Consider the following 15,258-nt stretch of genomic DNA (forward strand, 5'->3'; position numbering starts at 1 on the left):
CCTCTTCAAGTATGCAATTCTCATTGACTATTTGAGATAAGCAAATTCTCTATTCCTTTGCATACATAATCTATGTGATTGTGTATTAATCTTTGAACTGTATATAATAAATGAGGACATATCAAATTTTTGGTGTATTGCTTTCTAAGTGTTGTGGTGATGAAGACAATATTTGTTTCTCTTCAAATAATTTGTCCTATTTAGGTTTATGTTTTACTGAGAAACTTTTGTCAATTTATTAATTATTATAACTTATGATTATATGATTATCATAAAATAAATTATATTTATCATAAAAATTATCTTATCTAAGCACGGTTGTATTTAAAATAAAATGACAAATAGAATATTTTGTATTTAAATCGATCTGGAATCTAAAATTTTGAAGAAATTACGCCCTTATAAGTGTAAACAGCTCGAAGGTTATTTAAGTCATTTTAACAGAAAAAGAGTTTTATTAAATACTGCAGCATCTTATTATCAATTTCAGCACTTGTACCCAAACACGTAACTGCTTATTTATTAGATCAGTTTCAGCACTTAAAAGTGCTTTTCAGCACCTAATGCTTATCAGCTACTTCAAATCAGCTAATCCAAACAGGCTCATAGTCTAGCTAACATAATCCCCTCCCAAAAAAAAAAAAAAAAAGAGATCTCAAGTGAACTAGAAAAAACTAATTAAGCTTTAAACCAATGTGTCATGCTAGCTAGCTACTCCTATTCTTATATACCTAGTTTTAATTGCTAGATACCACATCTTCACGTTGGAGTGGTTCAATCCTAATTATGATTTCTTGACTACCTGAGAATTTGTAATTGCAGTTGTAGTAATAGAACTGTCTCCATTAATCACAATTTTTTGACAAGTTTCAGTAAGGCAATGCCTACTGGTAGGGCACTAAGAGTGGGAATGCAGCCATTTATCGATACACTGGACATGGAAGCACTGGTTGCACTTAGGCAGAAGCTTAATTTTCTCTCCAACTCCAAATTCTGATAAGCAAATTACACACTCAGAGTCAAGTCCTGGATGTTCCAAATGTAAGTTATAACTGGAAATGTTTTGAGGGCTTTCTTCTTGATTCCTTTATTGGCTAGCTTTGCTGTAGAATAAGTGTTCCTATGGTTTGAGGATGAGTTTGCAAACATTAGGGTAGACCACTGAAATGCACACTTTATAATGGTGTTCAAGAAAAGTGAACAAATCAATTACTGACAAGACTACCACAACATTTGCATCAATGGGCATGTTCTTCACTAGTAGTAAATCAGTTGTGTCGTGGCTGTTTCCGGCCGCCGGCGACGGAGCCAATTGCTGCTACAAGTAGTCTTCTTGAGTAGTGGAAGTTCAAGAATTGATCTTGAGTGAAAAGGGTGGAAGTAGTAGTTGCCATACATCTTTAGATTGAGAGTATAGTGTGTGTTTGTACGTTACCTTTTTTTTTTCCAACTCGTTTTGGTTTTATTGGTGTTGAATGAATAAAAGTCTCCCTTTGGAGGCAGTTGCTTATATTGGGAATTTTTATAGGGGGGAAAGGTGTAAAGTGTGGGATGAACTTTTTGAGTATTATAAAGTGAAAGAATATCGGTACTTTAATTAATCATAAATACGGTTTCTCTAAACAATACTTATAGCGATTCAATCCATTTTAATTGACTATCCTTTCTTTTGAGCATTACAATTTAGAAGGGCAGCTTATATAGTATTACACTATTAATATCGTTTAACTTGTGATATTAGGTCAATAAGTAATTTTTACCAAATTATCAATTATCTGATTGTTAAATATTTTTTACACTCATGTTGCATAATACTTAAACCCTTGAGTAATAAGAAAACCAGTTTTCTGTTCATGCACTATATATGAGAATCAACCCATTAATTCAAAGAAAAATTTGAAATAGTAGGTGTACATATATGTTACAGCTGCCAATATATTAGCTTAACGTGAATTGTCCTTCCCAAATAATCTATTCGACACATGTAAACTAACTTCTATCTTTTTTTGTTTTTTTCTTTACTGGCCAAAGCGATATTGTAAAGTTTCTCCTTAAAATAGAGAAGAAATCAACAAGGACAGAGGAAATCAGTCCAGTGATTCTCAGTATCAAAACTATATTGAGCAAATCTATTTTGCATTACAAGCAGAGGCGGATTCAGGATTTAAGCTCTATCGGTCCAATATTTAAGGTTTTTAGCATAGAACCACTTGTTATTTAAAGTAATGGGTTCATTTCCACTATTTCTTTTGTGCAATTTTAGTAAATCTTTACACTTAAATTTATACTCCATGTCAAAAGTTATGAGTTCAATTGAACCTGTTACCCCTGATTACACATACTAGGAACTTGACAAGCAATTAAGAGTAAGCCTATCATCATTTTTTTTTTGTCTCCCATTCGATATTCGATAGTCGTATTGGAACTCGACTAAATTCAAAATTTATGGGAAAGTCTCACACTCGATGCTAATGGTAAGCTCTCGCCAATAAAGACAACTACCTAGAAATCGAACTCGAAACTTCTAATTAAGGATGAATGAGTACTTATCAGTTATCACTCCACCCTAACCTTTATTGGTGCCTTTCATCATTTTCATGTTGATTGAGATTGAACTCATTATTAACTGGGGAAAGTGGTATCCACCAAATTGTGTAGTTAAAAAGGTCTCTTAAGTCTTTGTAAAATCGTTATTTGTAAACCATATATCCATTACTTTTTGCTAGGTGTACTTCCAACCTTTTTCTCTTTTTTGAAATATCTGCTCTTTCTCAAATCATTTCTTGATTCCTAGTACACCAAATCTTCACTGTCTCCCCAGCTATTAACTAGTCCATGTTGTTTGATATTCCACCAAAGAAGAATCTGATATAGGATCAATTTTTTGTTTGTTTCTTAATTAAAAAATTGGTAGATGGGTCCCAGATATCACTAAGTATTCATAACCATGATGCATAATTATTAATATATTATCATTTGTTACCCAAAAAAGTATTTTACTGATAGCTCTTTCAAAGCCTACCTCAAGAGTAAAAAGTGGCTGTCAACATTTACGGTAATTGTTAATAATAAAGTAATAACAATGATTTGTTGTAGAAACCTTGAAACCATATCTTCCATGTCACTAGTTAATTCTTTGACTTTTCCACGGAATACACTTGGTCTTTTTTGTAAGTAATCCTGCAAGATTCTGTGTACAAAAACAAATCCTTTTGTTGCTTCTTAGTATTGAATTAAGTAATTCCCATTTGGTTGAGATTCTAAAGTATTATGATTACTGGATCAAATACTTTTTTTTATAAATCGTAATACAATTGATTGGCGAGCTCAAGATAGTCTGCTGGCTAAAACAAATACCAAATATTTGCTTGTTTTAAATTTGTTCAAAAGCATAAGAACCCAATTTCTCTTACATGTTTACATTTTGCATAAGATAGTAATTCAGCTACGCCATTTATCTAAGATGAGACTAGTCAAGGATGGACAACTGGAATTGCAACTAACTAAAGAGCAAAAGAGAAATATATTAAAATGAAACAAGGGCCAGTTGGATTTTGACATATAAAAACGGTTGTCAGCATTTCAAGATGATTGAACTTAAAATTATTGAGAAAATAACATTATTTTCTTTTGCAGAAAACGTATTAAGTTATATGTCAAAATCGAAGTTGCCTATTGCAAGTGTAGCCACTTGATTTCTCCTTGTGTACTGCTACTAGTACTAGTCATTTTCTAAGGGCAGTAATCCTTTAGATTGCTAGCACACAGCCGAAGATGAGATGATTGGTACTTTAAGATGTAATACTCAAGTGGTAGCTAGTAGATGGAACATGAATCATCTTGTGCATAGTTTAATGCAACAGTTATAAGGGATGGATGGATCATGAGCCATTTTCTTCGGGTCTGAATTTTGAACTACCAGAGCCTAACCTTATAATCGAAGGTCTCAAGTTTGATTTGAGGCGACTAAACTTTAAATAACGATGGCTACACACACTTGTACCTCGGTATGGTCATGTTATAATTAAATAGTAAGTAAAATCAAGAAGCAATCAATGGCTTAGTCACTTCTCATCACATCAATTAAAGATGTATCTAGCACCAACGAAGATATACTTCTTGTCAATTTAGAGAATTCATTCTTACTACCATGACCATCTGTAAAGAAAGTATAAGCATTTTCCTGGTTGTATTCAAATCCTTAACATACTCACAAAAGAGGGGGGATTTATTTTGGACAGTACTTAGAATAAATGTCTGCTATAAGCCTCTAACATAAATGACAGATACTTTGTCCCCAAATCAGTGATCTAAGCACCAAAAAGATCCAGGTGAATCAAAACCCTTTATATCGTAAATTCGTAACCTAGTAGTTGCTAAACAGTAGAAACAGTCTTGCAAGCAATGGAGATTAAACATCTCACTTTCAATTCAAGTAAACATCCTACTGTATCTAAGGAAAATTAAAGCAAAGAAAAGAAGATAATGCACATGCCATGCCAAATATCAATTGCCATTCACCAACTTAGTAAAGAGAAAACTGCTCAATGCCTCAATTGCTCATGCTTCACTTCACTTGTCAATCGCCAAACCTAACTCCATAAAAGGGGCTGCCCGGTGCACAAAGCATCCCGCATTCACTTAGAGTCCAGGGAAGGGCTGCACCCCAAGAGGTGTGACGTATGCAGCCTACCCTGATGCAAGTATCAGCCAAACCTAACTCTATACAACTATTTAATAGATTCAATAAAATTTTAAAATGCAATTCGCCTCTTGGTTATGTAATTTGGACAGAAGTTGCGGCGCGAATAGAATTAGAAGGGAAGCAGGGAACCCTATAGTGACTTACAAGAGAAACCCAAAGCAGAAAGAGACTATTGAAAGGGTGATTTTACAGGGTTAAGACTTGAGTCCTACTTGAGATGAATTGAGACTTGCTGGTACATAAGGAAAGAAACTGAAGCAGTCTGCATTAGAGCTAATTGAAGATATTACTAGTGTTGAAGTGCCGACAAATTTTTGCAAAAACTACTTGCAATTCTAAAATATAAGGCATGTCACCTCTTCTTCAGTGCGCCTATTTGCCTTTCCTCTGTAAACGTTAAGTACGGAATGTAACTTGTAAGTGTACATTTAAATCTAAAGACTCAAATAAGATATGTAAATAACTAGTGGAATGAAAGAAATCAAAATTTAGTTAAAAATTACAGTGTTTCAAGAAGAAACTTCATTAAAAAGATATTGAAGTTGCAACTTAGTAGTTGCAATTTCATTTTGTACCACTTAGGTGCAAGGTTTCAATCCCACAAAAAGTCCTTTAATACTTCTACCTTTCGCTCTCCTACTATATGTCCACAAACCACCATCACCAATAACTTTTTTTTGAGAAAGTAACTTTATTATTGATTTCTTTCCATCTGTCCAAACCTTGGTGGACAGAGTTACTAGTAGTTGTGTTGGTGGGAGATAGCAGGGTACCTCGATGAATTAGTCGAGGTGTGCGGAAGCTGATCCAAATACCACGGTTATAAATAAAAGAAGTTCATTATGAAATATACTATAGGTCTTTTACACTTTTACCTTTCCCTCTCCCACACTATGTACGAACCACCAACACCCAGAACAATATAAGAAAAGTCACTTCATTACAAATATATATTTCATCTACATAAAATCACTCAGAGACTTGATCTATATCATCAAACAGGATGAGAATATCTTGTTATAAGTACTACTAATCATTTTCTGATTATTTCTGAGAACCCTAGTACAAAAGTAAAAAACTTGCTGATGCTTCCTACTCTATAGCTAATCCCATTGAGGCTTGCTGAATTGGAGAAATTGCACCAGGATACTCTTCTTCACTATAAGATGGACCAACGGGCACGTTCAGTGTATGTAGTATGATACAACAGACAGAATCAATTTGCGAATCAAGTTTAAGCTTAGGTAATATTTTTGTGGCTCGTATTAAAGCAAGATAATCTTCATAGATGCTACCAAATCTTTGTTAAGTAGTACTACTATTTTAAGAGATAGTAGTACTACAACAATTGTACTGATAACGATTGTTCTCAATCTCTCCATTTAGAACCTTACTTTTGTATGAAGAGTTGTCTTCCCTTTTTGTTTAACTTTAACTATTTTTAATATTTGTAATAATTAAATTAGTTAATTCCTTATCTTTGTTCGTAAAGTACGTACTTATAACCACTTCTACTGCCCTATGTCCCTATCTAGCTGTGGGCTGGACTACACTTGTAAATTGTGACAAGGAGGATCCAAGATCTCAAAAAATAAAGAAAGAAATCAAGTAGACCTTAATAACAAGTATTTAGGTGCTAATCTGTTAAAAATAGAAGTTAAAGGGTAAGAGAAGAAGAACATTGAAAAAATAAAAAGCTACAAAAGTGTACAGCAATAGGTTAATCACTGACATTTATCCTACTCATAGTAGATAAATATGTAAGATTAAGTGTGAATCCCCTTTTTCAACTGATAGGTTCAAGTTTCACTCAATTTGGTGTTGAACCAAATACTCAAAACTTTAAAAAAAACAACTAAATGGATTAACTCGAACAGTTCTGAGCAGCAGCTGAAAACCCTAAAGCAGAAGTTTACTCAACTCATGATTCGATTATAATCCAGAACTTTAGTTTAATTTGCAGCTTGCGGGGTGGTTTCTTGTGCTTCATTCTACTCTTGGGTACTAGCAAAAGTTTCAAGATATGCAGATCTGAAAAGGGGCAAATCTCCAACCCCTAGTACATGAATATGAAGAGTTCGGAGAGATCCAAAATCCTCATCCAAGAGTAAGCCAAAACTAAGATGCGATCAGTCTAATTGGTGATTTCCTCGACAACCATTCTAAACCCAAATACATTTTCTTTCCTGACACAAGATTACTACCATAGACCTTTGGTAGGACACAGTAGATGACAGCTCCAATAATTGCCACGGATGGATCCATGGATATAGCTAGATACTGCTAGATATTCAGAATTTGATCAAGAAAACTGCCGTTCTCAAAGCTTCTAAGCCTTCTGCCTAGTTTTAACCACTTTCCATTTCTTTAGCACTAAGTTCTTTTTCTGTTGGTTCACCCTCTTGTCTTCTTCCCATGTGGTGTTCTCAATTCTGCACTTTTACATCCTAACTTACTAAGGTTTTTAAGACAAATATGCCTTCACATTCAAAGTTGATAAAATCAAACAATTCCAACGACCTACATGACAAGTTTATGTCTTTCATTAGATTTAGTTTACAAACTAAAATATTTATGCTATTATATCACAAAAGAGTCAGTCTCGTAGATAAGTATACTACACTTCTTGAAGAAACAAATAACATCAGTCACTTCTAGTTGACTCTTAAGTCTTAATTGCATAAGGTCTCCACGATCACTAATAAAACATCAACTACGCTATATATAACACTAACAAAGTTTCTAAAATTAAGAAAATGTATAATCGAAGAAGCCCTTTCAGGCGGGCATGGTATATACATTTTTTGAAGCCAGGAGTATGCGTCATACTTCAAAAATTAACCAAGCATGCAAATATTTTGACATTCTGGGTAAGTTGTTACTAACTTGGTATGTTCATCAAACAAATTGTCATTCTCCTGAAATAAGTAATGTCGGAGGCTGGATATTGGAGTGCTGAGCTAATAGCAATTCTTTTAACTGCTTCAGTTCTTTCACATCATTTTCTATGGTACACAAGCGATCTTTCAAAGATTTGTTTTCCTCTCGAGTTGAACATAGTTCAAACCGTAATTCAGCCTTTGAGGAAGTGCCCCCTTTCAAGTCTTTCGCCTTTACTCCACCCCCAAATCCAAATACATGGCTACGAATTTGAGGTCCAAAGCATTTCTCTACAATCTCTATGCTAGGAAGAGACGGTTCGGATTGCACCAATTCTTGGATTTGAGCCTACAAAATACAGAGAGATTTCTGTCAGAACCAATAATAAGTAAAAGTAACATGTCCAATTAACAACACGCACATGTTTTTCGATTGTTTCAGAATCAACAAGCGTGTTATTCTTCTTGCGAGTCTCAAAGAAAATAGTTGCCAAATCTGGTGGTTTGCCATCTTTTCCGCCCTTTACATCAAAGTAAACATGTCAAATAATGCCTCACCAATATCTTTAAAAAAAGAATGGAGATCTTATGGTAACACCTTTTGATAAATAATCTCTCTAATTGGCTTGCTACCAATATGATGAGGCATCTTCAACTTAGCTCTATTTGCTGCGTTCCTATTGCTTCTCGCCTAGCATAACAACATTTAGTCTATGTGTCATAAATAAATTCTCGATTAAAAGATAATAGTAGTAGTATGTTAATGAAATTGCATAACTAGGTCTTATGCCAAACCTGAAAACTTTCTGTAGAAAAATGTTCCGTTACCAACCACTCCCATTGTTTCTTGTCTAGCCCCTTTGGCATATTATTAAGAGCCTCTTGGACTGGCTTACCCTTCACATACTTTGCATGCAACTGTCCTCTCCATTTGTTCCATAATTCTTTCATCCATCCCAAGATATGATCGCGATGAATATCCATGTCATCACTCTCAAATTTATCCTACAATAAATCAAACATAGGTTGAACTGCCATACAACCACAACAACAACGACCTAGTGAAATCCCACAAGTGGGGTCTGGGGAGAGTAGTGAGTACGCAGACCTTACCCCTACCCCGAGAGGGTAGAGAGGCTGTATCTGAAAGACCCTCGGCTCAAGAAGACAAAAAGAAGACGAAAAGAGGCAATATATCAGTACCATCAATAGAAACCATAAAACAAAGAATAGCATCACCAGAACCAGAAGATAAGTGAAAAGCAAAACAATAACCAATAGATATAGGTTGAACTGCCATATGCAATGAAATTAGAGTTGGTATTTGTCCTTTTCTTTAATCCTAGCTCTTTAATACATTCTTCTGCGAAAGCTGTCCTGCTTTTAAAATTACTTTAGAAGAAGTGCTTGCAGAAGTTCCTTGTTAAACAATGAGGTAAAAGTATTTTTATCTGGAAAAGTACAGAGTATGTGGAAAGCCCTTTGGAGCAGAAGGAATTAGTAATATAATGACATGACAGAAAGAAGACATTAGTCATTCTGAGTAACTTACGAAATATCTACAAAATTAAAGAACCAAAGATGCACTAATTTTTAAATACTTCAATTTAGGAAATGATAATAGGAATAAACCCACACATCTGAGTGAATATGAGACCATATTGCTACCCAAAGAAGCCGCTTGATCCATCACTCCATCCTTCTAATTACTTTCCTCTTGCTATTTTTTTCTTTCTGGCTACTTCAATCATGCTCCTCTTCTCTTGCCAACATTAGAATTCCAGTAACTTTTCCGTGCATTTACCTTTCCTTATCGTTTCCGCTTTTCAGCTTTGAAAGAGCTTTGTGCTACTGAAACAAAAAGAATCTTTTTGTTTTCTATGCACAACTACAAAGCCCAGACTACAGTAAATCAATAGCAGATATATGCTTTCTTAACACTAATCAGAATAAATAAAAATCACTAGCAGAACCTCTATTTGCAAAAAAAAAAAAAAAAAAAAGAGAGAGAGAAACCTTTTCAGGGTTAAGGATCTAATTAGGAGCTACAGGCTTTAGTAGAGCAAGTTAAGGCCACATTATAAATCCCAAGTAACAAATGAAAACGCATTTTCCAGATGAACTTTAGCAAATAGCCCATTGGCAAATTGGATACATTACCGTAACAGCTGCCCACATGTGATTTAACTGTTCTTCCTTAATGTCATGCCACGATGATACTCCTAATGGACACAAATTACGGTCACGAACTAATTTTCCCAAGTGCCTTGAAAACAGATTGCTATTCTTTCCAACTGTTCGATTGTTGTAAAATGTTACTTTCAGCTTCTGTCCAAATTCAAGTGACGCAACTTCTTTGCACTTGTTCCTTCCTCGAACTTTTTTTACCTTTCCAGTAGTAGATGAACCTACATGTGCATACTTTAGAAATGTCTGAAAATATCGTACAAATAAATACATTTATGGTCATATAAGAGCCAAACTTCATACTTGAAATCATTTAGTACAACTTTAGCATTAAAATTCAGTTCTACAAATTAATAACGCATTAGACGTGAAAACCATACTTGTTTCAACTGATTGATGTATTGCATACCTTGATCAATAGGTGGAGGCAATGGAATATCAATTTGCATATGCTCTTTCTCGAGTAGATGGCGGCAATGGGCTATCAGTTCACAGTCCGACTGCGGCTCACCTAAAATTTCGCCATGGTGATACCAAAAAGTATAATTTTGAATTATTCCATATACTTTCAAATGTGACTCAACTGTCTCACGTGTCCCTAAAGTTGTGTTACAACATTTGACACAAGGACATCGTATTTCGTACAGTTCCCCTGTTCTTCTAAAAGCATAATCCAAAAACTTTTGCACCCCGATTGAGTAGGCTTCATCAAGTCGATTATCAACAAGTTGCATCCATTGCTTACTAGGTGCCATAACCTTGGAGGATACATTAAAATGTGATTAGAAAAAAGATATAGGATAACAAAAGTACTACGATGCACATAACTTCTTATGGAATCTCAAAAAGACGTAAAATTATTCAAAAGATACATAAAGTTCATATTCTTGAGTTTTTATGCAATCTCAAAAAGACATATAATTATTCAAAAGGTATATACAGTTCAGAGTCTTGAGTATAAGTACAAAGGTTCGCATTGTCAATAAGGTCAGTTTTCTTTCTTGTACATCCTTTTGAAAAGATAGAAAGGAAAGGGGAAAAACATCAAAATCCCTTTCTTTTCACCATTTTCTTTTGTGGGCTTTATGCATACTCAGAGGATTCAAGGCTGATGGAGAAATATTTGTAGAAATTAAAAACACTGACACTTTCTTCAACTTTTTCGGAGTCCCTTCAAATTATGATGGTATTTTTATTGATTGCGAAGCAACAGGGAATTAACAAATGAAAAGACTAAACGACTCTTCATTCATAAATATCCCTTCGCGTGAAATAGCGTAAAAACTTGAAATTGATTTGTTAGGTAATTTGTATCCTATTATTGTCCTTCCATACATTTTAATATTGGGTAGCTTATGAGCATCTCATTATGAGGATTGCACAAAGTGTCTCCTGGTCTATATTTCAGGCTTGATAAAGTCACTTTTAGAAGACATCCTGGTTAAAGAGACTTCTTCTACACATTTCAACATAGTTAGACACGTTAAGTGAAGCAGATCTGCCATATAGATTAGTCCATTTTACTTTACATGTTAAAATAATACAATAAACGACTGTCCATTTTCTCTGTTTTTGATAACGCTGGTGTCTGGACCAATTTGTGTGCATCTCGACTATTCAACCCAATACTTGTTACCTTCCACCAGTACAGGCAGAGGCGGAACCAGAATTTAAAGCTTATGGGTTCGGTAATTTAATCATTTTAAGTTTCTGGGTTCTCAATTAATGATTTATACACATTCAGTGGAATTTTAAAGATAAAATACAGGATTTGAACCAAAGTTATCGAGTTCGGCTTAAAGCCGTAACTTATACATTGGCTCCGCCCCTGCACAAGTAATGCATAACTTTGCACACTAAGGTTTAGGCAAAAGAATCACCTAGTGTTTTTTGCTTTCTGCTGTGACATTTTACTTTACAAGAAAAAATTCAAACCCTTAGATAAGAGAACAGAACATAAAAAAAGTCATAAGAAATAAGGTTTTAGGGTTCAGCTGCGAGATAAATATATGATACATATATCATTGTAGCACGCAATTCACTTTGGAATTTACTAATGGTTGAAGATTAGAGTAACATGCTTCAATAAGTGAGACTATTTGGCTGGCACTTCGGACTCAGATTTACGATTTTGAGCATTTCGCAGTGAAAATGGTAAAGCTAAAAAATTCTTAACTCAGTAAAATTTATCAGATGCGTTGTAGGAACCTGAAAGAGTAGCAAAATTATAAGATGTTTTGTAAAGCAACCACACCTTCGACTCCCAGAAACAGATTTCAATTCAGCAGTTGAGAGAAATATGGAAGAGTGGATTATTAGATTGAAAGATTAGGGTTTAGGGATTTTACCTGCTTTGACCCTCCAGAGAGATGAGCGGGAATTTGAGGGGAAAAACGGAGAGTTTTCTCTTTTTCCAAAAAAACAAAAAAGAGTAAAGTAATTTCTCTCTGGCGCTCAATTCATTATGTTAAGGACCAGATATTGAATTTAGGGACCAGTTTTTTAATCAATTACAAAATATTGATAACAATTGATCCTGTTTCTTGTAGGGATTTTTACATTCCTATACCACATAGGAAACCTTTTTACCCTACATGTTTAAGGTTTGAGTAAATTACATTTAGTATACCAAATTACCAATCATATACCATGCTTAATTAGGGGTCTAATTAATGGGCTGTTTTTACTCCTTAATTAAAGGTATCCATATCTAATTAATGGGCAGTTTTTACTCCTTAATTAAAGGTATCCATATATCTCACGTTTCTCTCTCCTTACCCCTCACCCCCTCACCCACGTTTTTACCCATACCCCACATTCTTTCTTGTTCTTCATCCACGATTGCAAGATCAATCAACGAAAGATGTCCTTGAGATGCATTAGCCAGCGAAATCTCATTATATTTGAATGTCGTGCCAATTTCCTCTGCAACAATTATTTTGGGGTACCAAACAAAATTTCCTCTTCTGGAAAAGTCAAAAATGAAAATTTATTGGTAAAGAGACTAATATGAAAAGCTGCTGACAACTTCTCCAAACGACTTAGAAATACTGACTGTTGAAGCCCTCACCTAGATTTACTGTTTGTCGTGTATTTTGTAGTGTAATTGCAGTGTAATTGTAGTGTAATTGTAGATTTAGTGTAATGGATATGATCTGTTGAAGCCCTCACCTAGATTTACTGTTTGTAGTGTAATTGTAGTTAGTTTGTAGTTTATGTAGAACATTCCACGATTAATTGTAGTCTAAAATGTAGATATAATGTAGACATGATTGTGGATGATGTGTTTCCTGTTTGCCCTGTAACTGTAGGTAAATTGTAGTTATTCTTATATTAGGTACTTAAACTGTAGGTAATTTGTACATTCACTGTATTTATTCTTATATTAGGTACTTAAACTGTAGGTAATTTTTAGATGTTTACCTCCAAGTTCTATGTAATATTTGTATATAACTGTCAGTTGAATATAAATTACACAACAAAAAATAAGAAATAAATACTCCAATCGTAGAAATGTGTTATCCATAATTAATCTACAAATTGTCTACAAAATTTTACAAAAACTACAAATTAACTACATTTAACCTACATTATAACTACAATCTGGAAACAATTTACACATGGAAGTTCTTCAAGTTGGAATTGGCTACAACTATATTTCTTGTTTTCTGGACACACAATGTACCGCTTCACACCATCCAACACAGTATGTATATGATCTGTTGAAGCCCTCACCTACATTTTCAGAACAAACACAAAGAAAAAAGTTTTACAATATTAAAAATATAGTATCTACAATATATCTACAATTTATCTACAAATTAACTACAAACTACAAGTAAACTACAATTTGCCTACAATATATCTACAATCTGGAGACATTGTATATTAAAATATTTTTTTCCTGCACCAAATAAAGAACTTGTAGTCAAATTGTAGATATATGTAGTAAATTTGTAGATAATATCATAAAACTAAAATTCTAAGCATTTTCGAACTACACAAACCTGCATTCTCATCTACCACAATGGCATCAACTTCAAAATCTCTAAATCTGCCATAGTTATCCCAATTCCCATTCAATTTTAGCATTATTGGGATTTTTGACATGATTTCGTGTAGTTGAGAGAAAAAAGATGAAGAACAGATATAGGTTCGACAATTTGAGTACTGAGGACGATGAAGAACAATTTTGAATTCTACAATTTGTATTGCGTTGTTGAAGCTTCTGAAGCTCTGCGTTGTTTTTGAATTGTAGTGAAAGAGAGAATTACGCAGCAATAAGATCTCTTTCCGTTTCAAATTTCGAATTTAATGTGGAAAGAATCAAACGCAGATTTTATGTCTTTTTTTTTCGCGCGTTTTAAATGGCAGAATCTACCTAATTATGGATTGGTATATAAATTGTAGTTAAAGTATGGATTGGGCGGGTAATTAATAAATTATGCACATTTTTTGTAATAAGGTTTCACATATGGTATAGGAAGGAAAAAATCCCTTTCTTGTAACTGAGCTGGCCCATGTCCGGACCGGTCCGATCCAGTAAAAGAGAGGACTGAAAGTCTGAAACAAGTAAAAGTAGCATAGGCTAGCCGGTTTTCGGATTGGTCATTTAAAAATAACCAGTTTATAAAGTCATTGAAAAATAGCCATTATTTTGCTGCAACAGGGACCGGTCCATCATAATATACTGGAGATTGGAGCACCTGTACATGAACTTCCAGCATATTATGCTCGAACTCCAACACGCCGAAAGTTCCAGCATAATATACTGGAGATTGGAGCACCTGTGTATGAACTTCCAACATATTATGCTCGAACTCCAACACGCCAAAAGTTCCAGCATAATATACTGGAGATTGGAGCACCTGTGTATGAACTTCCAGCATATTATGCTGGAACACGCGGAAAGTTGCAGCATAATATACTGGAGATTGGAGCACCTGTGTATGAACTTCCAGCATATTATGCTCGAACTCCAACACGCCGAAAGTTCCAGCATAATATACTGGAGATTGGAACACATGTGTATGAACTTCCAGCATATTGTATTGGACCGGTATATTATACTGGAATTCCGGTATATTATGCTGGGGTTCCAGTATACTTATGCTAGAACTCCATTATAATATGCTATAGTTCAGTATATTATGCTGGAGTATTTCTGGATTTTGAACAATCGTTCAAATTTATCTTTACGTGAAAAGTGGCTAAAATTCGATTATTTTTGAAATTATGGCTATTTTTGAATGACCACTTGTAAATCTGGCTATTTTTTAATTTCTCCCCTGATACGACCCATAATAGATCGGTTGGGGTTCGGCTGGGGATATCATGGAGGGGGGCTGGGCCGACCAAGGTATTAGGCCTGGTAGACCAGCCAGGTGCTAGCCAAGGTCTCGGTCCACCATTGCCAGGTCAGTAGCTAATTTTTATTTTTTTATTTTTGGCCTAATAATATTAGTAAATTAGTCTAATCTAATTCAA

General features: G+C 34.5%; 1 protein-coding gene across 4 annotated transcripts; it reads right to left on the minus strand.

Annotated features, from left to right (window-relative positions):
• Positions 1–5,620: 5,620 nt before the first annotated feature.
• LOC109209882 lies at positions 5,621–12,269 on the minus strand. Of its 4 annotated transcripts, XM_019373243.1 has the most exons (8): positions 12,120–12,269; positions 10,181–10,529; positions 9,745–9,992; positions 8,380–8,589; positions 8,183–8,275; positions 8,007–8,105; positions 7,592–7,933; positions 5,621–5,864 (listed from the first exon to the last, which is right to left on the minus strand). In XM_019373243.1, exons 2-7 carry the CDS (start codon positions 10,524–10,526, stop codon positions 7,616–7,618), a joined length of 1,314 nt encoding a protein of 437 aa, XP_019228788.1. In that variant the 5' UTR covers positions 10,527–10,529; positions 12,120–12,269; the 3' UTR covers positions 5,621–5,864; positions 7,592–7,615. The 4 variants fall into 4 exon arrangements, with proteins under 4 accessions (XP_019228788.1, XP_019228785.1, XP_019228786.1 ...); XM_019373240.1 differs by lacking the exon at positions 5,621–5,864 and having other exon boundaries at positions 7,311–7,933; XM_019373241.1 differs by lacking the exon at positions 5,621–5,864 and having other exon boundaries at positions 7,311–7,933; positions 12,026–12,121.
• Positions 12,270–15,258: the final 2,989 nt, after the last annotated feature.

The sequence above is a fragment of the Nicotiana attenuata genome, unplaced genomic scaffold (genome assembly GCF_001879085.1).
Source record: "Nicotiana attenuata strain UT unplaced genomic scaffold, NIATTr2, whole genome shotgun sequence".
In the NCBI taxonomy this organism is placed as follows: Eukaryota; Viridiplantae; Streptophyta; class Magnoliopsida; order Solanales; family Solanaceae; genus Nicotiana; species Nicotiana attenuata.